The sequence below is a fragment of the Coregonus lavaretus genome (genome assembly GCF_964263955.1).
Source record: "Coregonus lavaretus genome assembly, chromosome: 34".
NCBI lineage: Eukaryota > Metazoa > Chordata > Actinopteri > Salmoniformes > Salmonidae > Coregonus > Coregonus lavaretus.
In genome coordinates, this window is record NC_140021.1 from 1 (window position 1) to 27,862 (window position 27,862).

At 41.7% G+C, this 27,862-nt stretch overlaps 1 protein-coding gene across 1 annotated transcript; it reads left to right on the forward strand.

Annotated features, from left to right (window-relative positions):
* Positions 1–364: 364 nt before the first annotated feature.
* LOC311109206 (transient receptor potential cation channel subfamily A member 1-like) lies at positions 365–27,862 on the forward strand (the record flags this gene model as incomplete). Its single annotated transcript, XM_084152054.1, has 16 exons — positions 365–529; positions 3,564–3,678; positions 6,881–7,047; positions 7,168–7,258; positions 7,652–7,711; positions 7,977–8,075; positions 8,379–8,449; positions 11,311–11,464; positions 13,470–13,559; positions 13,988–14,160; positions 14,359–14,488; positions 24,678–24,860; positions 25,496–25,564; positions 25,867–25,967; positions 26,589–26,690; positions 27,661–27,862. Coding segments are annotated over 16 exons (1,972 nt in total), but the record flags the coding sequence as incomplete, so codon positions are not given.

The following is a 27,862-nucleotide window of genomic DNA, read 5'->3' on the forward strand; positions in this document are numbered from 1 at the left end:
CAATTACACTGGATTCTCAATGTCTTCAAGGCCTGTCTCCTCCCTTTCATCTGCACTTGATTGAAATGGATTTAACGGTGGACATCAATAAAGGATCATAGCTTTCACCTGGAGTCACCTGGTCAGTCTCTATGCCATGGAAATAGCAGATGTTCCTAATGTTTTGTACATCAGTGTATAATCAACATAATCATTTCCTGTTGCTGCAGGATTCTTTTCTGCTGGAGCAAACTTTAAGATCCTACATCTGTTGTATTAACACCAGGTACACCCATAACCCTCCTCTCCTCTTCCGTCTCATCAGGTATGGTCATATTAACACCAGGTATACCCATAACCCTCCTCTCCTCTTCCGTCTCATCAGGTATGGTCGTGTCAACACCTGCCAGCGTCTGCTGGAGACCATCCCAGACTCCCGCCTGCTGAACGAGGGGGACGAGAGAGGCTTGACCCCGCTACACCTGGCCTCTGGAGGGGGACACACCAAGGTGGTGGACCTGCTGCTTCGTAAAGGAGCCCTCTTTCGCTGGTACCAACACTAACAACATCTGTACATTAATAGGCCTACTGTTCATAGTTATGAAGACAGTTGCTCTGGTTTTTTGGCACGTATTTTCAAATCAAATCAGATGTTATTTGCCACATGCGCCGAATACAACAGGTGTAGACATTACAGTGAAATGCTTACTTACAAGCCCTTAACCAACAATGCAGTTTATGACAATTTTTAAAAAGCAAATATTTAAAGAGCAGCAGTAAAATAAAATAACAGTAGGGAGGTTATATACAGGGGGTACCGGTACAGAGTCAATGTGCGAGGGCACCGGTTAGTCGAGGTAATTGAGGTAATATGTACATGTGGGTAGAGTTAAAGTGACTATGCATAACTAATTAACAGAGTAGCAGCAGCGTAAAAGGATGGGGTGGGGGGGCAATGCAAATAGTCTGGGTAGCCATGATTAGTTGTTCAGGAGTCTTATGGCTTGGGGGTAGAAGCTGTTAAGAAGCCTTTTGGACCTAGACTTGGCGCTCCGGTACCGCTTGCCATGCGGTAGCAGAGAGAACAGTCTATGACTAGGGTGGCTGGAGTCTTTTTAGGGCCTTCCTCTGACACCGCCTGGTGTAGAGGTCCTGGATGGCAGGAAGCTTGGCCCCAGTGATATGCTGGGCCGTATGCACTACCCTCTGTAGTGCCTTGCGGTCAGAGGCCGAGCAGTTACCATACCAGGCGGTGATGCAACCAGTCAGGATGCTCTCGATGGTGCAGCTGCATAACTTTTTGAGGATCTGAGTACCCATGGCAAATCTTTTCAGTCTCCTGGGGGGGAATAGGCTTTGTCGTGCCCTCTTCACGACTGTCTTGGTGTGTTTGGACCATGATAGTTTGTTGGTGATGTGGACACCAAGGAGCTTGAAGCTCTCAACCTGTTCCACTACAGCCCCGTCGATGAGAATGGGGGTGTGCTCAGTCCTCTTTTTTTCCCTGTAGTCCACGATCATAATTGGGTCTCTAACTGTTTGCAACCCACATTCAAGTCAATCTGTAAATATTGTCTTAGGAGTTGGGTCACCAACATTTCTGTAAATGTCCCAAAAGTCCCTGGTTATCCAGAAATCCCAGTTGGAATATTACTAGAATCAGGAGGGAATAAACAGAAAATCTGGCAATTCTTCAACCAGGATTTATGGGAGACCTGTGAATTTTGAGGAAGTTAGTTGACCATAGAAATAGAATGAATAGAACTGGTGTCCCCATTTAAGTCAATGATGGCATAATGGGTTGACTGGCGGTGTCACGATCGTCTACGAGAGAGGACCAATGCGCAGCGTTGCAGGCACACATACTCTTTATTGAGTGAAAACACGATCAAAACAAACAAAGACGGTAACGTGACAGTTCACGGTGAAACTAAACCAACTAGAAACAAGAACCCACAAAACCAAAGGAAAAACCGACAGATTAAATATGGCTCCCAATCAGAGACAACCAGCCGACAGCTGACACTCGTTGCCTCTGATTGGGAGTCACACCGGCAAACATAGAAAATAGACAACCTAGAACACCCACCAAAGAAACAGAAAACATAGAATGAACACACCCTGGCTCAACATAATGAGTCCCCGAGCCAGGGTGTGACAGGCGGCCATTGCAGTTACCCATAACTCTGAGTATGGCAAACTGCATACTTGGAGTGTGTCTGAAAGTGGGCGTTGCAAAAGAAGTGGGTGGATCAATAGTGATCGGTGTGACATCAGTGGGTGGATCAACAGTGATCGGCGTGACATCAGTGGGTGGATCAACAGTTATGTGTGTGACATCAGTGGGTGGATCAACAGTGATCGGTGTGACATCAGTGCTCCATTCTTGGTTAGACCGGCCATAGCCAGGTGCACCGCAGGTCAGCTTAATATTTATATAATAGGTTAAGAGAACTAACGTAGCAGGTTACATTTACATTTACGTCATTTAGCAGACGCTCTTATCCAGAGCGACTTACAAATTGGTGCATTCACCTTATAGCCAGTGGGATAACCACTTTACAATATGTATTTATTTTTTTTGGGGGGGTGGGGTAAGGGGGGGTAGAAGGATTACTTTATCCTATCCCAGGTATTCCTTAAAGAGGTGGGGTTTCAAGTGTCTCCGGAAGGTGGTGAGTAACTCCGCTGTCCTGGCGTCGTGAGGGAGCTTGTTCCACCATTGGGGTGGCAGAGCAGCGAACAGTTTTGACTGGGCTGAGCGGGAACTGTGCTTCCGCAGAGGAAGGGGAGCCAGCAGGCCAGAGGTGGATAAACGCAATGCCCTCGTTTGGGTGTAGGGACTGATCAGAGCCTGAAGGTACGGAGGTTGCCGTTCCCCTCACAGCTCCGTAGGCAAGCACCATGGTCTTGTAGCAGATGCGAGCTTCAACTGGAAGCCAGTGGAGTGTGCGGAGGAGCGGGGTGACCTGAGAGAACTTGGGAAGGTTGAACACCAGACGGGCTGCGGCATTCTGGATGAGTTGTAGGGGTTTAATGGCACAGGCAGGGAGCCCAGCCAACAGCGAGTTGCAGTAATCCAGACGGGAGATGACAAGGGCCTGGATTAGGACCTGTGCCGCTTCCTGTGTAAGGCAGGGTCATAGAAGGTTAGGATAATTAACGTGGCATGTTAGGAGAATGAGGTTAAGGTTAGGAAAAGGGTTCGCTAAAATGCTACAGTTGTCAACAATCGACTCGTTGTGCAGCCCAATCAGCCTCTCAAAACAGTTGAGTGGCAACAAATCTGCCCAGTTAGCTGATTCGCTTTCCATACACCCACTTCTGTTGACAAGCCCACTTCATTTGAACAAACATTCTACATTACCACGGAAATGATTGCATCACAATACCAGGCAGCCATTGGGACTTTACCCATGAGTTCACCAGTCAAACAGCCAGGGTTAGGGGCTCCAGTCTCCATTCTATGCATTTGATTTCTACAGTTGCAACCCCACATAGGAGGATGTCAGTGTGATATTGTAACTAAGTCCTGCTGTATTTGTCCTCAGTGCTGTCTGTATGTCTGTCTCTCTATTCCTTAGTGATTACAAAGGGTGGACCTGTCTACACCATGCCGCGGCGGAGGGGTACACTCGGACCGTGAAGATCGTCCTGGCAACCAACATCAAACTACTGGACAAGCTGGACGAGGATGGGGTTCGGACAACCTTTATGTTTCATTCAGACTACCTTTATGTTTCATTCAGACAACCTTTATGTTTCATTCGGACAACCTTTATGTTTCATTCAGACCACCATTATGTTTCATTCAGACAACCTTTATGTTTCATTCAGACCACATTTATGTTTCATTCAGACCACCTTTATGTTTCATTCAGACAACCATTATGTTTCATTCAGACCACCTTTATGTTTCATTCAGACAACCATTATGTTTCATTCAGACAACCTTTATGTTTCATTCGGACAACCTTTATGTTTCATTCGGACAACCTTTATGTTTCATTCGGACAACCTTTATGTTTCATTCAGACAACCTTTATGTTTCATTCAGACAACCTTTATGGTTCATTCGGACAACCTTTATGTTTCATTCAGACAACCTTTATGTTTCATTCAGACAACCTTTATGTTTCATTCAGACCACCTTTATGTTTCATTCAGACAACCTTTATGTTTCATTCAGACAACCATTATGTTTCATTCAGACCACCTTTATGTTTCATTCGGACAACCATTATGTTTCATTCAGACCACCTTTATGTTTCATTCAGACCACCTTTATGTTTCATTCGGACAACCTTTATGTTTCATTCAGACCACCTTTATGTTTCATTCAGACAACCTTTATGTTTCATTCGGACAACCTTTATGTTTCATTCAGACCACCATTATGTTTCATTCAGACAACCTTTATGTTTCATTCAGACCACCTTTATGTTTCATTCAGACCACCTTTATGTTTCATTCAGACAACCATTATGTTTCATTCAGACCACCTTTATGTTTCATTCAGACAACCTTTATGTTTCATTCAGACCACCTTTATGTTTCATTCAGACAACCTTTATGTTTCATTCAGACAACCTTTATGTTTCATTCAGACCACCTTTATGTTTCATTCAGACCACCTTTATGTTTCATTCAGACAACCATTATGTTTCATTCAGACCATCTTTATGTTTCATTCAGACAACCTTTATGTTTCATTCAGACCACCTTTATGTTTCATTCAGACCACCTTTATGTTCCATTCAGACAACCATTATGTTTCATTCAGACCACCTTTATGTTTCATTCAGACAACCATTATGTTTCATTCAGACAACCTTTATGTTTCATTCGGACAACCTTTATGTTTCATTCGGACAACCTTTATGTTTCATTCGGACAACCTTTATGTTTCATTCAGACAACCATTATGTTTCATTCGGACAACCTTTATGTTTCATTCGGACAACCTTTATGTTTCATTCGGACAACCTTTATGTTTCATTCGGACAACCTTTATGTTTCATTCAGACAACCTTTATGTTTCATTCAGACCACCTTTATGTTTCATTCAGACAACCTTTATGTTTCATTCAGACAACCTTTATGTTTCATTCAGACAACCTTTATGTTTCATTCAGACCACCTTTATGTTTCATTCAGACAACCTTTATGTTTCATTCAGACAACCATTATGTTTCATTCAGACCACCTTTATGTTTCATTCGGACAACCATTATGTTTCATTCAGACCACCTTTATGTTTCATTCAGACCACCTTTATGTTTCATTCGGACAACCTTTATGTTTCATTCGGACAACCTTTATGTTTCATTCGGACAACCTTTATGTTTCATTCAGACAACCTTTATGTTTCATTCAGACAACCTTTATGTTTCATTCGGACAACCTTTATGTTTCATTCAGACAACCTTTATGTTTCATTCAGACAACCTTTATGTTTCATTCAGACAACCTTTATGTTTCATTCAGACCACCTTTATGTTTCATTCAGACAACCATTATGTTTCATTCAGACAACCTTTATGTTTCATTCGGACAACCTTTATGTTTCATTCGGACAACCTTTATGTTTCATTCGGACAACCTTTATGTTTCATTCGGACAACCTTTATGTTTCATTCAGACAACCTTTATGTTTCATTCGGACAACCTTTATGTTTCATTCAGACAACCTTTATGTTTCATTCAGACAACCTTTATGTTTCATTCAGACCACCTTTTTGTTTCATTCAGACAACCTTTATGTTTCATTCAGACAACCATTATGTTTCATTCAGACCACCTTTATGTTTCATTCGGACAACCATTATGTTTCATTCAGACCACCTTTATGTTTCATTCAGACCACCTTTATGTTTCATTCGGACAACCTTTATGTTTCATTCAGACCACCTTTATGTTTCATTCAGACAACCTTTATGTTTCATTCAGACCACCTTTATGTTTCATTCAGACAACCTTTATGTTTCATTCAGACAACCTTTATGTTTCATTCAGACCACCTTTATGTTTCATTCAGACCACCTTTATGTTTCATTCAGACAACCATTATGTTTCATTCAGACAACCATTATGTTTCATTCAGACAACCTTTATGTTTCATTCAGACAACCTTTATGTTTCATTCAGACAACCTTTATGTTTCATTCAGACAACCTTTATGTTTCATTCAGACAACCTTTATGTTTCATTCGGACAACCTTTATGTTTCATTCAGACAACCTTTATGTTTCATTCGGACAACCTTTATGTTTCATTCAGACAACCATTATGTTTCATTCAGACAACCTTTATGTTTCATTCAGACAACCGTTATGTTTCATTCAGACAACCTTTATGTTTCATTCAGACAACCTTTATGTTTCAGTGGCGCAGTGGTCTAAGGCAATGCATCACTGTGCCACTAGATCCTGGTTCGAATCCAGGCTCTGTCGCAGCCGGCCGCGACCGGGAGACTCATGGGCGGCGCACAATTGGCCCAGCGTCGTCCAGGGTAGGGGAGGGAATGGCCGGCAGGGATGTAGCTCAGTTCGTTTCCCACGGGGGGCCAGTATAAAAAAATATGTATTCACTAACTGTGAGTCGCTCTGGATAAGAGCGTCTGCTAAATGACTAAAATGTAATTGTGTGTTTTGCAAAGTTCAGGACAAAACTATTTAGCATACGTAATTCCGTTTTTAACCACCATGTATACAAAATAAAACAAAACAATCATGATATGTAGCCTAGCCTGACATTCTAACAGCAATAAGCACCCTCTTTGGAAACAAAACTATTCTTCACACACTTCTTAATGAATGAATGGATAAACGTGCCTGGTGATTGTGTTGGTTTGGTGATGATTTGAATTCACAAATGGTGTTGTTGTTGTTGTTGTGATCAGAGCACTGCGCTGCACGTGGCAGCCAGGGAGGGCCATGTGGCTGCAGTCTCACTGCTGCTGCGGAGAGGGGCGGAGATCAGCCTCAACAAGAACCACGCCTCCTTCTTCCACGAAGCACTGCAACATAGGAGGAAGGACGTGGTTAACTCCATCATAGACAGTGACAGGTCGGTCCAGAAGACAAAATACTCTATCGATCCAGTCCACGGAAATTATTTATAATGTTCTTGGGTCCTTCCAGATAAAGATATGTTCATGTGTATGTGTTTGCTGTTTGTGTATTACAGATGTACTCACATCCTGAGGACGTTCAAACATGAAGCTGGCCAACGTTGTCCAGTGTTGGACCTGGTTGACTTGCTGCCAGAGTCTTGCAAGGTTTGCTCCGACTTTCTTGGTAAAATAGGGGTTAGTGATGATACGTTCGAGCATCGACTTTTTTAGGTAGGTGAAGGAAGAAAATATATTGAGAAAAGAGAGCAACGTAGCAATATGCCTACTGTATGTAGTTATCATGGGTGTCCTGAGAACAAATATATTAGATCCCCATGTCATTGCTGAAAACTAGAAGTTCAAGTTCTCAGTCAACTTACTTGATAAAATAAGGGTTCATGATAATATGCTTGTGCGTTGACTTTTGCAAATACATAAATGTGGAGGAAAATCCCAAGTGACCATTAGGTTAACCAGGTGATTAACCAGGCGATTAACCAGGTGATTAACCAGGTGATTAACCAGGTGATTTCACCTCATCTCCCTGTACCTGTTAAGCGCCTACTGGACCGCTGCATCAGAGAATCAGACGACGACATCAAAAGTCCTGATTACCACGTGAGTATATTCTACACATTTAATACCAGGGATGCAAAATGACAGTAACTTGAAAGAAATTCCCTGGTTTTCCAGAAATCCGGGTTGGAGGATTCCCTGTTTCCCCTGCCTATTCCCTCTAGATTCCGGGAATCTTCCAACCAGTATTTCATGGAAAACCTGAACAGTTTTGGGAAAGTGAATGGAATTTTGCAACCCTACTGTACGATTGCAGTTTGGACATTTCTTACAATTTGAAATGTTTTTTATTTTTTATTTTGTGTAGATCGAGTACAATTTCCAGTGGCTTCAGGCTCCAATAGCACTGAAGAAGCATGCGAAGATTAACAAAAGCCTGAAGATCCAGCCTCTGGCAACTCTGAATGTAAGAACAATACACGTACATTACACTATTTTACCTCAGCTTTACTGTAAAATCAAGCCTATACTGTTCAGAAACAGTGAGCTCCCGTGGCAGCGAGAGATCTAACGAGAACGAGTTTCACCTCGCTGTAAAACAGCCCGGTGAAGGTATATTAAGACAGAAATGTCGGGGGTACAAAAGATCCATTAACTGTTGGAAGCATCAAGATCACCAGTGTGCTGGAGTTTTCTTTTTAATTAAGAGAGAGATTATTATCCGATACAGTGATCCAAATAATCGCCAACCTGTTATTCTCTCTCTCAGGCCATGGTGAAATATAACCGCATAGAGCTCCTCTCACACCCCGTCTGCAAGAAATACCTGCAGATGAAGTGGTCAGTATTCAGAGTAATCTAGGACCCTGTTCCATATAGCAGGGGTCGGAACTGAAATTATTTTCCCAATCGTTTCGTTTTGAACAGAACCACCATTTTGTTCGTTCCTTTCCACTGTTCCGACCAGCAAAATAAAGTTATGAACTGGTTAGAACCCAAAAAAAAAAAGTACAGGTTTAAATCAGTCCTTTTTAATCTAGGAAATCATTTTTTAAAATTACATTTAGCTCATTAAACTACCTCAGCCAAGCTGGTTGTTTACATGCGTGATGGACAGACAAGTGTAGCCTATGGCGCAAGATGCGACTGACATTTTGAGGGTGGGTAGAGAGCGAGAGAGGGTTGAGGAGGAGGCTTGAAGCGCTGCGCATCTTGTTATGACATGCATTATCTGAATTAGGTCCACAGAATTATACCTTGGAGGAGCGGCTTCTATGGAGGAACTTTGAATGTCCTTTGAGCTAGCGAGCGAACAAGCTTGTGTGTGCAGAGCGGCACCAGAATTAAAAACACCTCTTACCTTTTTGTAGTTAATAAACTAGGACTATAGTATCCTTAACTAGCATTGAAAAAGTTAATCCCATTCTTCTCTAGCCAATAAAACATCTCCACATCTTCTGAATCACGATTATAACGTCAGTACAGTAGCCTATGCTTCGGAGGGGGGAGGGGCAGTTAGCCTAAACACGCACACACTGGCAAAGATTTTCAATTTGCAGACACTGGTTTTGCATAGGCGCTTTATTTCAATTTTTTGCGTGACTTTATGCCTGGAACGTTTTATTTATTTAGTATTTAACCTTTATTTAACTAGGCAAGTCAGTTAAGAACAAATTCTTATTTACACTGACGGCCTCCAAGAGGCAAAAGGCCTCCTGAGGGACGAAGGCTGGGATAAAAAAATAAAAAAGTAGGACAAAACACACATCACAGCAAGAGAGACGCCACAACACTACATAAAGAGAGACACCACAACACTACATAAAGAGAGACACCACAACACTACATAAAGAGAGACACCACAACACTACATAAAGAGAGACACCACAACACTACATAAAGAGAGACACCACAACACTACATAAAGAGAGACACCACAACACTACATAAAGAGAGACACCACAACACCACATAAAGAGAGACACCACAACACTACATAAAGAGAGACGCCACAACACTACATAAAGAGAGACGCCACAACACTACATAAAGAGAGACACCACAACACCACATAAAGAGAGACACCACAACACTACATAAAGAGAGACACCACAACACTACATAAAGAGAGACACCACAACACTACATAAAGAGAGACACCACAACACTACATAAAGAGAGACACCACAACACTACATAAAGAGAGACACCACAACACTACATAAAGAGACACCACAACACTACATAAAGAGAGACACCACAACACTACATAAAGAGAGACGCCACAACACTACATAAAGAGAGACGCCACAACACTACATAAAGAGAGACGCCACAACACTACATAAAGAGAGACGCCACAACACTACATAAAGAGAGACACCACAACACTACATAAAGAGAGACACCACAACACTACATAAAGAGAGACACCACAACACTACATAAAGAGAGACACCACAACACTACATAAAGAGAGACACCACAACACTACATAAAGAGACACCACAACACTACATAAAGAGAGACACCACAACACTACATAAAGAGAGACGCCACAACACTACATAAAGAGAGACGCCACAACACTACATAAAGAGAGACGCCACAACACAACATAAAGAGAGACGCCACAACACTACATAAAGAGAGACACCACAACACTACATAAAGAGAGACGCCACAACACTACATAAAGAGAGACACCACAACACTACATAAAGAGAGACGCCACAACACTACATAAAGAGAGACGCCACAACACTACATAAAGAGAGACGCCACAACACTACATAAAGAGAGACGCCACAACACTACATAAAGAGAGACACCACAACACTACATAAAGAGAGACACGACAACACTACATAAAGAGAGACACCACAACACTACATAAAGAGAGACACCACAACACTACATAAAGAGAGACACCACAACACTACATAAAGAGAGACACCACAACACTACATAAAGAGAGACACCACAACACTACATAAAGAGACACCACAACACTACATAAAGAGAGACACCACAACACTACATAAAGAGAGACACCACAACACTACATAAAGAGAGACACCACAACACTACATAAAGAGAGACACCACAACACTACATAAAGAGAGACACCACAACACTACATAAAGAGAGACACCACAACACTACATAAAGAGAGACACCACAACACTACATAAAGAGACACCACAACACTACATAAAGAGAGACACCACAACACTACATAAAGAGAGACACCACAACACTACATAAAGAGAGACACCACAACACTACATAAAGAGACACCACAACACTACATAAAGAGAGACACCACAACACTACATAAAGAGAGACACCACAACACTACATAAAGAGAGACCTAAGACAACAACATGGTAGCAATACAACATGACAGCAGCACGACATGGTAGCAGCACGACATGGTAGCAGCATGACATGGTAGCAGCACAAAACATGGTACAAACATTAGAGAATGTTATTGACCGGTTCCAATGCTTTTAAAATAACGTTTCTGTTCCGGAACAGTATGGATCACTTTCGTTCCAGGTTTCGTTCCTTGAAAAATGTTGTTATTTTTCCGGTTTTCGGTTCTGTTCCCTGAACCGGTTCCAACCCTTGCTATACAGTACACTGATTTTTGACCAGGGCCCATTAGGCTTTTATGATTCTTCTGTTCCCAACTGCAGGGTGGCCTACGGGAGCGCTGCTCACCTTCTGAACCTGTTCGTGTACCTGCTTGGCCTGCTTCCTCTCACCCACCTCATAGTGAGCCTGAGACTGGACTACACCGGCCCTGACAACACCACATCTGTCGCCATGGTGCCCATTTCCTTCAGAGAGGTACCGTACGCTGATACTCGCTGCATGGCTGTCAGATTCCAGGTGCTGTGGGCTCCGCTGTAATGGTATGCGTGTGTGTCAATTGTAATGAAAGGAGCAGATGCTTTGTGTTAACAAACAAAAGAAAGCGAGTGCATGGGGGAGACCTTGCCAAAAATGGATTGGCTAGTGAATAACACAACCTGTATCAATTTACTAGTGGAAATAAAAATGACCTGATTCTCACAATCGGCCTTAGTAAAGGTCTAGTGGTCAAACAGTTCAATGGAGGTGATTTGCATTATGCATTCGCTTGTATATTGTATATAAACAACACACTGTTGTAGAACAGGGTTTCCCAAACTTGGTCCTGGGGACCCAGAGGGTTGCACATTTTCGATGTTTACCCCGGCACTACACATCTGATTCGCTGAACGTTGCATCTGAACGCTGCTATAGAAAGACAGATTCCGTTTAGTCAAGGTTACAGGTTATTGAGGCGATTCGTACAGTACATTACAACTGTCCCTATGTATTGCACTATATAGGGAATAGGGTGCCATTCTCTGGTCTAAAGTAGTGCACTATATAGGGAATAGGGTGCCATTCTCTGGTCTAAAGTAGTGCACTATATAGGGAATAGGGTGCCATTCTCTGGTCTAAAGTAGTGCACTATATAGGGAATAGGGTGCCATTTGGGATGCAACCCGAAGGTCTCTGGTCAGGGCCCGCAGGTCTCTGGTCAGGGCCCGCAGGTCTCTGGTCAGGGCCCGCAGGTCTCTGGTCAGGGCCCGCAGGTCTCTGGTCAGGGCACGCAGGTCTCTGGTCAGGGCCCGCAGGTCTCTGGTCAGTGCACTATATAGTGAATAGGGTGCCGTTAAGGACACAGCCAGTTTGCCTTTGACAAGTTTGTACTTTTCCACCTAAAATATTTGTGATTATTGTATATCATTATTTTATGTAGCCGACTGCCACAGCAGCAGAGAGTTAGAGTCAGTTCATATGCATTGTCGCTGAAGTGCTTGCTACACACATGCAGTAATGTAAGGTTTGCTGCAGTAGTTTGTACATCGTATTTACTATTTCTAATTGCTACTAACCATCTTTTGCATCTCTATGTATCTTTTACCGGAAAACGGTTACATTTTTTTATTTATTATTTTACCTTTATTTAACTAGGCAAGTCAGTTAAGAACAAATTCTTATTTACAATGACGGCCTACACCGGCCAAACCCGGACGACGCTGGGCCAATTGTGCGCCGCCCTATGGGACTCCCAATCACGGCCGGTTGTGATACAGCCTGGAATCGAACCAGGGGATCTGTAGTGACGCCTCAAGCACTGAGATGCAGTGCCTTAGACCGCTGCGCCACTCGGGAGCCTTCTTCCCTTGATTTCCTTTATAAAGTGCAGCCAGGGATCGAACACCAGCCTGCTCCTACAACCGTCTCTGTTTCCACTTTGTATAACTAACTTTACCTGCGATATTCCTAACTCTATCAACTTTCGCACCAGCTCCTTCTCCCACCAAATAAAACTGACGTCAAGCTCCATTTAAGGGCATATTGTGACCAGAGTGTACCCCACGAGGGCACACATGCGCAGTTGTTACCCATCTCCACTGCTGTGGCAGTCAGCTACATAAAATAATTATATAAAATAATCGCAAATGTTTTAGGTGGAAAAGTACACATTTCCTGACTCAAAACCCATAGTACAAAAATAGCTAAGTCGGCCGCAAGCTTTCAATAAAACAATGAATTTGTCCACAGTCGCGGATTTGTGAATCATGCATTCACTGACAACGGAGCAGAGCGGGGTCCTGCATCCAGCAATGTCATGAGTCACATGACCCGTTTTTGCAGCTGTCTCAGTTCTGCACTCCAGGGAGAGAGAGAGGGGGAGGGGGCAAACTCATACTGAACTAGTTTCAATACATGGAATCACTTGGGAGTTTAGGTATTTTGGGTAAACTTCTCCTTTAAATCTGAAGACCTTTGACCTTTGTTGACCTTTTCCCCACAGCAAGGCTCCTTCCTGTTCAGCTGCATGGTGATGGTGCTGGTGATGAACATTTATTCCATGGGGAAGGAAGTGATGCAGATGTACCACCAGGTAGACCTCCATTTACATCTCCAGGCAGACATACAGACCATCGCTGTTGATGGATCAGGGGATCTCTTATTTAGACCTGTGACCACAGTAAAGATGTGCAAAAGACGAACGTTTACAACTGCAATGATACAGGTTACTGGTGCCAGTTACTGCCTGTAACTTGCTAGTTGCTATTTATTGGTGGTGTCAAGAACATTGTAGGGCTTTTATGCAGAAGGCGCTGGTTAAACAGTGGACTATTGTCAGTTCTTCCGTGTGTGATCAATTGGGCTAATACAAAAGCAACAATCTTTGCAGTAGGCTTCATAATTTGAATACTCACTCAGCTCAAGTAAAGTTTTGTCAGTCTTGCATTAAAGTCAATTGGAGGCTCGTTCTAAAATGAGAGTTCCAGCCGTGTACCTGACACTCATGTTTTCTCTCCATAGCGTTTGAGTTACTTCAAGGACCCCTTTAACTGTCAGGACTGGGTGGTGGCGGCCATCTTCTCTCTTCTCTTCGTCATCCCCCTGTACTTCAACGCTGAGGGGTCCTGGCACTGGCAGGCTGGGGCAATGGCAGTCTTTCAATCCTGGATTAGCTTCCTCCTCTATCTGCAAAGGTATTTACCAACTGTCCAAAAACAATGTAGCTGACTTTTCCTCGGTCTAGACTCTAGACTGACAATAATGTTTATTTTTATTTTTTGACTGTCGTTTTTTTGACTATTGTAAGTGGTGCACAAATCAATGGAGTTACTTGATTGATTGGTTGACATATCAAATGTTTTTAAAATCCTTCCTGCGTTTACTCTGTCCAGGTTTGAACACTTTGGGATCTACGTGGTGATGTTTAACGAGATTGCGAAGACATTGTGGAAAATCCTACTGCTGTTCCTCTTTCTGATGCTGGCTTTCGCCTTGGTCTTCCACGCCCTCATGCTCAACCAGGTGAGAAGAGACATCAGAAACACTGGTCCCACTTTAAATGACACAACGTTTTTTTAAAGGTCAACTGCCCTTGACAACCAACTTCTCCTTTTTGATAACGGCCTCGATGTGGCATCGATATGAGTCAGAAACATTTATTCTAGTGTCAAAAATTGACTAAAAAAGTGTAATAGGATAATTTTGGTCATTAAGTCAGCCTCGTCCAAAACAGAGTTTTGTAAGTGAGTTCATCACGACTTACTGGAGGGTTTGGGATTACTTACATACCCACTTTTGCCAACGATGACCAATTGCCAAGAGACAACACGTTGTCAAGTCTGCATAGGGGTGCAACGCACGCATATTCTCTCGGCAAATGGTCCTCTGTAGCTCAGCTGGTAGAGCACGGCGCTTGTAACGCCAAGGTAGTGGGTTCGATCCCCGGGACCACCCATACACAAAAAAAAAAATGGATGCACGCATGACTGTAAGTCGCTTTGGATAAAAGCGTCTGCTAAATGGCATATTATATTATTAAATAAGAGTGAAAATGGGCTTCCATAAACTTGGTGGAAACTTCCAATGCATTTCAACAATGTTGCCAGATGGCCAGTAATGGATTACATCCGACACGGTCAGTTCTGCTGCCTGTCAACCGTCAAGTTGTTATACAACATTTGATAATGCCAGCGAGCCAAGCTAGCTATGATACCACAGATGAAAGGAGAATGATACTGTAGCTATCTAAATACATCAAGCTAACATGTAATGTGATTTAGAATGTCAGAGGAAGATGTGCTTAGCTCACATTAGCTAGATGCCATGCTAACAACAGCTAACTGTAGCCCATTGGCATTTAGAGTCAATACAGGTCAGGCACTTGGATACTATATAGATTGCAAGCTAATCATAGGATGTAGCCAGCTTGCTTTCAATCATTTTTCAACTCGAACTGGCTAGCTAATGTTAGAAAGTTATTTTTCTCGCTAAATGTTTATTGAGTGATTATATATTTGATTTCATTCACAGGCTATGTACGGAACCTGGTGGGAACCCCTCTAGCATATCAGGAGCTGCCCCAGAAGACTGAGGCAGTAACCAGACACCAGACCCGCTTCAGAGTACTGGAGGACACCTGAATCAGGTTGGTCACATTTTGATCTGGTCAATGGTCAAAATACTATCTGTCCTGGAAATTACCTAACCGCCACTGATAATGTAATCAGTGCTGTGTGTGTGTATATGTGTGTCTTTGTATCTTGTAAGGAGGTGCCCCCTTCCACTGTGCCAATGGACAACTCCAAGGCAGAGTGAGTTATGCCAACCAGTCAGTGCCATGCTGGCACGTGTCCCTTGTGAATTAGCTGTGAATCAGGATCTCTGTTCAACCGTGTATTTACTGTTGGTCTCCATGACTGTATGGTGACAGCTGGGTCGGATATATGAGGCTCCTTCATGACCAGTATCTGCCGTGACGAAAGGGGCCTGAAGCTGATCTATGCTTCCATGCCCACCAGGCGAACACTTCAGAAGGGACAAAAGGCGATTACTAATAAGCCGTGTTGTGTTGGAGACCACCTAAAGCGAGACCGATTCAAGACCAAGACCGGAGGGAGGGGGAGGGGGGGGGGGGGACTAAGTCAAGACCGAGAGGGGGACGAGACGTCTGAGACCGAGTCAAGACCGAGAATAGAAAAATGCGAGTCCAATTCAAGACCATGACTGTAATTTTGTAAAATCGTCACCATAATAAATGTTCAAAATGTCCAGTATTTCTGTGTCCATATTTCAGAAGAACATTTGGATTCTTTAGACATTCAGAATGGTAAAATAATGCATGCGGAGGGTAAATTGAGCCACTACAAGTTGTTACTAACCCAAACACAGTGGGGAACAAGGAGGGCCTTCTACACTTTCAGAGAAAGGCTAATGATTTATACAATTATACAAATTATTATATTATTTTCAATTATGTTTTGATTTAATCTCTTCAGTTTTTGTTAGAAAGGAAAAGGTTAACATTAAAGAGAAAACAAATATCCAATCAGGATTTTTCTTTGGAGGTCTCTGGGGAGATAAATCTAACTAGCTAAGTCAGCCATTGGCTAGGCCAACAGAAGCTTGATAGAAGGCATCTGTCATTCAACTGTTTTAGGGCAAAATGTTGGAGTGAGTGGAATCAGCCAATCACATTGACTTGAAATGGCCAACATTTCGAAAGGCCAACAGGTCACTGTGCAATAGAGAGCAGTAGTTTTCCCACGGTCTAGCTAGCTGGCTTTTGATGTAAGCTAGTTTACAGCAGCTGCAGCAGGTGTTATCGAAGAGGATGTTGTTGCTAATTTGTTAGCTTCTCCCTTTTCAAGAATAACTTCAGCAAGAAGTTAAGTTTCAAATGATCATCATCTGGTGAGTGGAACTTTGTTTTTTATTGCAGCTCGCATTGCTGTTGTTAGCCATCTCTTTGAAAATAACTTGTGTGTGAAACATTGTTGCATTTAAACTTCAGATCACCGGTTACTTTGTGTGCTAAACGTGAAATGTGTTTTTGGGAAGTAATAGCTGTTTCTATTGGGAAATGTTTAGCCTAATGGTTGTGTTTTTGTATTCTTGTGATTGGGATCCACTGGCTTATTATGTCTGAGTTGATGGACTGCTGTCTTTCCATCGGCCCTTTGCCTGGAGAAGTGGATCCTGTGTGAAGGAAACACGCCCTATGTGAAAAATCTTGTTTTCCTATAGATTTTTCAGATATTCTCCAAACACTTTTTCAAATAAAGAAAATGACAAAGATGTTTTAAATCCACAACAAGCTTAAACCACATCAGGAGATCATTTTTGATCTGATGTTTTAAATCCACAACTAGCTTAAACCACATCGGGAGACCATTTTTGATGTGATGTTTTAAATCCACAACAAGCTTAAACCACATCAGGAGTTCAATAAATTGTGACAATAAAATAACAACAAAACGTATAAGCAGTAGAATGGCAAAAGTCTTACTAGACTTGATAAATATCCATCAAACAGGGTTTATTAAAAATAGACACTTACAAACAAATAAAAGAACATGTTTCAGTTTAATACAATATGCAAAAAAAATCTAGATTTATCAATAATGGCTGTTGATGCCGAAAAGGCTTTCGACCATCTTGAATGGCCTTTTCTATTCAAAACTTTGGAAGCTTTCAACATTCCAACTGAAATAATAAATGTAAAACAAATATTTTGTGTTAATGTCCTAAAGCTAAAATATACACAAATAATACATTATCTGATGAAATTGCTTTAGAAAGGGGCACAAGACAGAGATGTCCCCTCTCCCCCTCCTATTTGCCCTGGCAATTGTACCGCTTGCAGAAATAATTAGACAGGAGTCAAACGTAACAGAAATCATTATTGGTAAACATTAATCTAAACTAAACTTATTTGCAGATGATCTCCTGATATACCTGACCAATATTGAAAACTCAATGCCCCCTCTGCTAAAGATATTTTCAGAATACTCTAAAATCTCAGGATATAAAATGAATGTGGGAAAAAATGAAATAATGGCAATAGGAAAATATAAATAATAACTCATCTGATGATCTACAGATATCCTTAAGTGGACCACAACAAATATTAAATACTAAGAATACTTAATACAGTGGGGGAAAAAAGTATTTAGTCAGCCACCAATTGTGCAAGTTCTCCCACTTAAAAAGATGAGAGAGGCCTGTAATTTTCATCATAGGTACACGTCAACTATGACAGACAAACTGAGAAAAAAATATCCAGAAAATCACATTGTAGGATTTTTAATGAATTTATTTGCAAATTATGGTGGAAAATAAGTATTTGGTCAATAACAAAAGTTTCTCAATACTTTGTTATATACCCTTTGTTGGCAATGACACAAGTCAAACGTTTTCTGTAAGTCTTCAAGGTTTTCACACACTGTTGCTGGTATTTTGGCCCATTCCTCCATGCAGATCTACTCTAGAGCAGTGATGTTTTGGGGCTGTCGCTGGGCAACACGGACTTTCAACTCCCTCCAAAGATTTTCTATGGGGTTGAGATCTGGAGACTGGCTAGGCCACTCCAGGACCTTGAAATGCTTCTTACGAAGCCACTCCTTCGTTGCCCGGGCGGTGTGTTTGGGATCATTGTCATTCTGAAAGACCCAGCCACGTTTCATCTTCAATGCCCTTGCTGATGGAAGGAGGTTTTCACTCAAAATCTCACGATACATGGCCCCATTCATTCTTTCCTTTACACGGATCAGTCGTCCTGGTCCCTTTGCAGAAAAACAGCCCCAAAGCATGATGTTTCCACCCCCATGCTTCACAGTAGGTATGGTGTTCTTTGGATGCAACTCAGCATTCTTTGTCCTCCAAACACGACAAGTTGAGTTTTTACCAAAAAGTTCTATTTTGGTTTCATCTGACCATATGACATTCTCCCAATCCTCTTCTGGATCATCCAAATGCACTCTATCAAACTTCAGACGGGCCTGGACATGTACTGGCTTAAGCAGGGGGACACGTCTTGCACTGCAGGATTTGAGTCCCTGGCGGCGTAGTGTGTTACTGATGGTAGGCTTTGTTACTTTGGTCCCAGCTCTCTGCAGGTCATTCACTAGGTCCCCCCGTGTGGTTCTGAGATTTTTGCTCACCATTCTTGTGATCATTTTGACCCCACGGGGTGAGATCTTGCGTGGAGCCCCAGATCGAGGGAGATTATCAGTGGTCTTGTATGTCTTCCATTTCCTAATAATTGCTCCCACAGTTGATTTATTCAAACCAAGCTGCTTACCTATTGCAGATTCAGTCTTCCCAGCCTGGTGCAGGTCTACAATGTTGTTTCTGGTGTCCTTTGACAGCTCTTTGGTCTTGGCCATAGTGGAGTTTGGAGTGTGACTGTTTGAGGTTGTGGACAGGTGTCTTTTATATTGATAACAAGTTCAAACAGATGCCATTAATACAGGTAACGAGTGGAGGACAGAGGAGCCTCTTAAAGAAGAAGTTACAGGTCTGTGAGAGCCAGAAATCTTGCTTGTTTGTAGGTGACCAAATAATTATTTTCCATTATTGTGATTTTGTGATATTGTGATTTATTGTGATTTTCTGGAAAAAAAATTCTCAATATGTCTGTCATAGTTGACGTGTACCTATGATGAAAATGACAGGCCTCTCTCATCTTTTTAAGTGGGAGAACTTGCACAATTGGTGGCTGACTAAATACTTTTTTCCCCCACTGTAAGTGACAACAAGATATATATAAAGATAATAAATAATAATAATAATTAATAAATCTTACAGCTAGAATAAACCTCTTTAGAATGGCATGGCTACCAAAGTTTTTGTATTTATTTTAGGTAATACCAATTACCGCATCGAAGACATTCTTTAAACAAGTATACTCGGTGATAACTTACTTTATATGGGCAAATAAAATTCATAGAATAAAAATAAAAGTCTGAGGGTGATTTTTAACCTTCCACCCTTGGTATTGTATCAACTCGCTACCCAAGGCTTTTACTTGTGACATATAGTTAAATCCACTAAAGAGGAACAATGGGTAACATATTGAAGATGCGCATGCTCATCCCCAGTATCTTTTTACGTGTCTATTTTCAAAAGATAAAGCTTAGAACATTAACAACTTCACAGTTAAGAACACATTAACAATATGGAAGATAATGAAACATATTCTACAAGAACCAAAATCACTCCCTTAAAACACAACCTTATGGAACAATCCTTGGATAGTTTTTCAGAATTCACTGATAAATTGGTCCACGTGGAAAACTAAAGACATAGAAACCGTATATGACTTGCTAACAGGAAATATATTTATTTCCATGACAGAATTAAAAAGTAATTTTGGACTGACCAATGTAGATAGTTTCAAATAAAACTTAACAGTTACATATCACATTATTTCTATTTGAAATCTTTTGAACATCATAGCAACCTTGAGGGAATCCTATTTGAGTCAGAAAAGGATGCTCATATGATAGGGAAAATATACAAAACCTTGCAGACAGCATATCCAACTGACAATCTCTTAAAAAAAAAAAATATATATATATATATATATATATAACTATTGGAACCAAGACTTAAAAAGAACTGATGGCACAAGATGGAGGGCATGTTGGAACATAACTAACTAAATTACAGTTAACTAAAATGTACGCTTAATCCAGTATAAACTACTGTATAGAATTTATTATACAAGATACAAAATTCACAATTTCTACAGCACAACGGCAGAGTCATGTCTTAAGTGTAAAACTAATAATGACTCAATAATCCATGCTTTCTGGGAATGCTATAAAGTCCAAACGTTATGGGCGGAGCTAGAAAGTTGGCTGTCAGAAGTACTACAATCCGTCTGTCTGCATATTTCAAGACATGGCACATGGGGGTGTAGTGAGATAACCAATCGGCTGGATGATTCTTTTCTCATCATTCAACTAGAAAAAACATATACTAAGAACTAGGAAATCAATCAATCTGCAATCATTAACACAATGATTTTATTATTTTAATATTGAAATAGCATGGGCGACCGAGGGAAAAAAACAATTGTACAATTTAAGGCCATGTGGCAAACAACAATGCAGACATTAGTTATGGAGCTGTGAGCATGTGGGTCTGGGCAGGGATGGGGGGTGTGAGCATGCAGGTCTGGGCAGGGATGGGGGGTGTGAGCATGCAGGTCTGGGCAGGTATGGGGGGTGTGAGCATGCAGGTCTGGGCAGGGATGGGGGGTGTGAGCATGCAGGTCTGGGCAGGGATGGGGGGTGTGAGCATGCAGGTCTGGGCAGATGAGATGTAGTCATTGTTTGTGTGTGTCTGTAAGTTGTTGTTCGTATGTATAAGTTTGTATATGGAGTAATAAAATTAAAATGGGAAAAAAAAGGAAAGAAGAAAAAATATATTGAAAGAAACAAAACTAAAATATTGACACCATACAGAAAGGTATGACGACTGACATGTTTGGCAAGATAGCCCCAGCACCACCAGACAACATGTCGATAGGGTACAATATCTGTATTGGCTGTGAATGACAAAAGATGAAATAAAAGTGTCATATTTGCACGTTGTTATATTAGAGGAACTCTGCTTCTACAGTGTTATGTGAAGTATGCTCTATTCTACACCTGGTACACTTGAAAGTTATCAAAACACTTTGTTTAGAATATCTACATAAGTTCAGCAATTTCATTCTCATATGTCCCTGCAGGCTACTCGGTATGAGAAGAGGGCCATACCTGCTGGACCCATGGGTAGAAGCAAAGCTCGGTCATATCCAGGAAGGAGTGTCGTGCACATTTATATTTACGTCATTTAGCAGACGCTCTTATCCAACCCCTCCTGCCACCTGACTGAACCTGTCCATAACATTTACATTTACATTTACGTCATTTAGCAGACGCTCTTATCCAGAGCGACTTACAAATTGGTGCATTCACCTTATAGCCAGTAGTACAACCACTTTACAATGTTTGTTTTTACTTTTTATTTTTTAGGGGGGGGGGGGGGGGGTAGAAGGATTACTTTATCCTATCCCAGGTATTCCTTAAAGAGGTGGGGTTTCAAATGTCTCCGGAAGGTGGTGAGTGACTCTGCTGTCCTGGCGTCGTGAGGGAGCTTGTTCCACCATTGGGGTGCATTACATTGATGGAATGGGACTTCATCACCCACTGGAGACTTGAAGACAGACGAATCCTTAGATTTTGGGCAGATAGACCATAGAAATCTAAATTCCATTCTAGTTCTGGTTAGACAGCTGAAGTTGTACTCTACACATAACATTATTTTTATTTGTTATGTAAAGTGTGGTATACGGTCTATAAGCACATCAATTAGATAGCTACAACAGAACATGTTTTGTCTTTAACGCAAACATCGATTTTAGTTGTATCTACACTCAAGCTGGGCGATGTTTGTGCAATGTCCACATGTAGCCTACACCTGTAAGGATATTAGTTCTGGGATTATGTCAACATGTAGCCTACACCTGTAAGGATATTAGTTCTGGGATTATGTCAACATGTAGCCTACACCTGTAAGGATATTAGTTCTGGTATTATGTCAACATGTAGCCTACACCTGTAGGGATATTAGTTCTGGGATTATGTCCACATGTAGCCTACACCTGTAAGGATATTCGTTCTGGGATTATGTCAACATGTAGCCTACACCTGTAAGGATATTAGTTCTGGGATTATGTCAACATGTAGCCTACACCTGTAAGGATATTAGTTCTGGGATTATGTCAACATGTAGCCTACACCTGTAGGGATATTAGTTCTGGGATTATGTCCACATGTAGCCTACACCTGTAAGGATATTAGTTCTGGAATTATGTCAACATGTTGCCTACACCTGTAAGGATATTAGTTCTAGGATTATGTCCTCATGTAGCCTGTAATCTGTAAGGATATTAGTTCTGGGATTATGTCAACATGTAGCCTACACCTGTAGGGATATTAGTTCTGGGATTATGTCCACATGTAGCCTACACCTGCAAGGATATTAGTTCTGGGATTATGTCCTCATGTAGCCTGTAACCTGTAAGGATATTAGTTCTGGGATTATGTCAACATGTAGCCTACACCTGTAAGGATATTAGTTCTGGGATTTGTCCCCCAGGACAGATCTAACAGCAGACGTGAGGAGAGACAAGAGCAGTTATAGAATATTGTGCAAGGTGTTGTAGAACGAGTGTCTTATGAAACTCATTCCAGTCACTAGCTCTTACTATCTAGCCTTAACTGATTAATATAGACATAGAAATATAATCTAGATAGGATCAGGGCTGTGGCGGTTAACGAAATTTCGTCAGCCGGTGATTTGTCAAGCAAATAACTGTCGGTCTCACGGTAATTGACGTTAATGAACATAAAAACATTTTAGCATCTCCTGGCTTCCACACACAGTCTACAAGCCATTGATGCAGACCTTTGGAACATCTACATTTAAAATAGTCTAATAAATCCATGTAATATAGCCTACACCTTCACAATAAATCCATTGTTTATTTTAGACAGGTCTAAAGAAGCATGATATGAAGTTAATGTAGTCCATTTCAGAAGAACAGAATAGCATACTCTTGAGTTGTCCTGATGTTAGTTCCTTATCTGGCTATGCGGTTAACAAAGAAATAGGTCCTCCTATATGCTTAATTTAGAGTTATTAATGTAACTTTAGTTGTTCTACAAACGTTGGGCTATATGTTTTGATTTTTAATACATTGTAAGACTGCATGATGCGACTTATGATCATTTGAAAAAAGTCACTTGAAAGGAATGAGCGCTGCTTTGTTTTTTTCCACAGGCTGAACACACTTTATCAGTCTCTCATTCACAACTTGACAAGCATAATGATGATGCCTCGAATTTCACGGTGGCGTCCCCTTTGTGTGGCCGTAATGCACCATAAAAGAATCCATGCCTTTTGCGGCCAGTGGCTGTTGTGCCCTTGGCCCGGAGTGCTGCGTTATCATAGGACGGCCAAGCTACGCTAGCTAGCTGCTGTCCGCTTGGATAAACACAAGGTCAGCGCAGGCTTTAGCCTACACCAGGGTTATTCAATTCCGGTCCTGGAGGGCCGAAACACTTCTGTTTTTTATTTCTACCTGGTAGTTAATTGCACTCACCTGGTGTCCCAGGTCTGAATTAGCCCCTGATTAGAAGGAGAGGATGAAAAACAGAGGTGTTTCAGCCCTCCAGGACCGGAATTGAAGAACCCTGGCCTACACATAGAACTGACCATGTTGAGATGGGCGAGTCAGTCAGGAGGGGAGAAGTCCTCAACTTCAAAACTTTGTTCTCTCCATAGCAAAGCTAGTTTAGCTTACCTGGCCGTATTACCTGGCCGTATTACCTGGCCGTATTACCTGGCCGTATTCACTACTGAATGGCAAAGACACACCCAAGAAACCCCCCACATCAAGCCACACCCACAAGACAACTCTTGTTTGCCTTCAGTCATGGCCGCTAGCATTTTCTTAATGAGCATGGATGGAAAAACAAATCAGGAAGTGCAGTCGCTCTTTAAGGCCTAATGACGCATTCATTAAACCCTTCATAAGGCCTACATAGTTCATTTTGTAATTTCATCAAATCAATGAAGATATCTGAGCTGGAAGTAAGACCTGCTTATGTTAAGTCCTCTGTCATCACATTTCTCTTGCTCTCTTTTGTTGTTTCAGAAAGAGTTTGAGCGACTGGACCTGTCTGTGGTCCAGATCTTTGTGATGATGGTCGGAGAACTGAATTACCAAAGCAACATTCTGGACAAATACCTAGACGACAAACTTCCATTTCCCTTCCTCACTTTCCATATGTTTGTGATGCTTGTTATCCTCATGCCCATCCTGCTGATGAACATGATGGTAAGCATCTCCATGACCTAAAGCGTGTCCAGCTCATTCACTGGAGGGACCAATGTCTCAGGGTTTTCACTCCTCCCGTGTACATGATTGGAACTCCCCTCACCTGGTTATTTAGGTCTTAATTAGACACAAATTGAAAAGAAATAACAAAAAACAGCACACACACGGCCCCCCTCCATGGAATGACCTTGACACCCCTGGTCCATCTCAACAGTCCAAAATGGCTTCCCTCTCCTTGTCTCCTTTCCTGTTGACGAATGGAAGGAAGGATGAGGCGAGAAAGCCACTTCAGATTATTGAAATGCAGCCTCACATTTCACAGGAAAGAGGGTTCTTATTTGGTTGTGTTGTAGGCAGGTCTATTGGGATGTCTTATCCTGGAGGCAAAACTGAGCTATTTCCACTAGATGGGTCAGCTGCAAAGTCAAAATTGGATATATTGTAAAAATTCATGAAAACAAAAACTAGCTTTTTGGTCTTCATTTAAGGTTAGGGTTAGGCATTAGGGTTAGCAGTGTGGTTAGGGTTAGGGTTAGGTTTGTATGACTTTGTGGCTGTGCCAGCTAATGACCACTCTGCAGAGCTGCCTCCATAAACAAGATTCATGACTAAAAACGCTAACCTACGTGTTGTAGATCGGTTTTGCGGTCGGAGACATCGCTGAGGTACAGAGAACCGCAGCTCTGAAGAGAATAGCCAGGCAGGTATGTAGCTGACCCTCAGTCCTTTTATTAAGATAAAATTACACACAGAATACATAACATCTAATGGATTCTTGTTCAGTGTGTTGCATCTTTCCTCAAAGTCCTCATTTTATCAAATCCCTTTAGATGTTCTTCACTGACGTGTATTGTAGTATTGTAAAGTTGTTCTGATGGGGTCAATATCACTTCATCATACTGTAGCTAATTATAGACTTCAAAATATTCCTTAACCTTTCTTCAATATAACAAAATGCCATTCTTCCTGATTTTGTTGACTGAAGGCGTTGATGTATTTATGTCAGATTGAGCTCCACACCAATCTGGAGGAAAAGATGCCATACTGGTTGTTGAAGAGAGTGGACCAGTCATTCATCACCATCTACCCCAATCACAAGTGCTCCAAGTTGGGTATGGCTCCTGGTTAGGGTTTCAAAACGCTGGTAACTTACCCAAAATTCCCAGGTTTTCCAGAAAACCTGGTTAAAACATTCGAGGAATCAGGAGGGAACAAGCAGGATTCTTCAACCAGGATTTTGGTCAAGTTACCGTCATTCTGCAACCCTATTACCTGGTGCTTACCAGTGATGTGGTGGAAAGAAAAAGGTTGGTAGGAATAAATGCTGATCACCGTTTGAGGTGAATAAAGCAATGCTCCCTGTCTTTTCAATGCATTTTTACGCTCGCACAAAATACAAAAAATTGTGTAAACAGCGTTCACCATCCCAGTGTGGAAACTAAAACAGTGTTCACCCTCTACCAACATAAGTGAATGGTGTGTAGATTGATGTCACCCTCCAATATCCCACTATAGGTGAATGGTGTGTAGATTGATGTCGATTGGTGTCTATGTCAATATAGAGATAGAGGTTGGTATATATATATACAGTATACTGTATATAGTGTATATATAAGACTTACTGTGCTCAATCTCTATGCTAAATAATAACAGAACTGTGTAGAAGGCAGGGTTTGGAGTGATCAATGGTTCCTTGTTCTTTTTTCAAAAGGCCTCAATACTTAATTATTTCTGGAGTCAAGGAGAAGCAAACGAAGTGCGTACTCGTCTAATGACCAACTCATCAAATTCAACCCCTGTCGAAGCTCAACTACGCAAACACAAGTACAGGTGAGTCGCACACACACACGATCAGAGATCTGGATTGTTTTGTATGGTGCGTCAGCAGCCTCTAGTGGTCTAATGTAAAAACCAGTGTCTCTCTTCGAGGTAGACTATAGCCACAGCACAGGTTGATTTGACCAAATGTTGCTTTTTATGTTTGACCTGTTTTTAAAAGCAACTCAGTTTGTAAGAAAGGGCATGTATGCTGTTAACACTAAGAGTATTGTAACTAAGCAGAGCAACAAGGAAAGCTTCCTTACTGTAACTAAGCAGAGCAACAAGGAAAGCTTCCTTACTGTAACTAAGCAGAGCAACAAGGAAAGCCTCCCTACTGTAACTAAGCAGAGCAACAAGGAAAGCCTCCCTACTGTAACTAAGCAGAGCAACAAGGAAAGCTTCCCTACTGTAACTAAGCAGAGCAACAAGGAAAGCTTCCTTACTGTAACTAAGCAGAGCAACAAGGAAAGCCTCCCTACTGTAACTAAGCAGAGCAACAAGGAAAGCCTCCCTACTGTAACTAAGCAGAGCAACAAGGAAAGCTTCCTTACTGTAACTAAGCAGAGCAACAAGGAAAGCCTCCCTACTGTAACTAAGCAGAGCAACAAGGAAAGCTTCCTTACTGTAACTAAGCAGAGCAACAAGGAAAGCTTCCTTACTGTAACTAAGCAGAGCAACAAGGAAAGCTTCCTTACTGTAACTAAGCAGAGCAGCAAGGAACGCTTCCTCACTGTAACTAAGCAGAGCAACAAGGAAAGCTTCCTTACTGTAACTAAGCAGAGCAACAAGGAAAGCTTCCTTACTGTAACTAAGCAGAGCAACAAGGAAAGCTTCCCTACTGTAACTAAGCAGAAACCTTGAGAAACCAGTCAGACTGCTAAAACCACACGTTTCTATATGTTCCAAACTGAAGGAGATACCCAATGTGTAAGTTTCTATGTTCAAAACCATATGTATATTTCCATATAATCCTATACAGACTAAAGGAGATATCCAGTGTGCTGGAGAAGCAGCACGACCTGATAAAGCTGATGATCCAGAAGATGGAGATCACCTCGGAGGCAGACGAACATGACGGGCCCACAGAGGTCAAAGGTAACAGGCAGAGGTCAAACTGGGGCCAAGCAAAGGGCTCCAACTGGATCCCGCTGATGAAGGTCCTCGAGCGCAAGAAAGTTTGA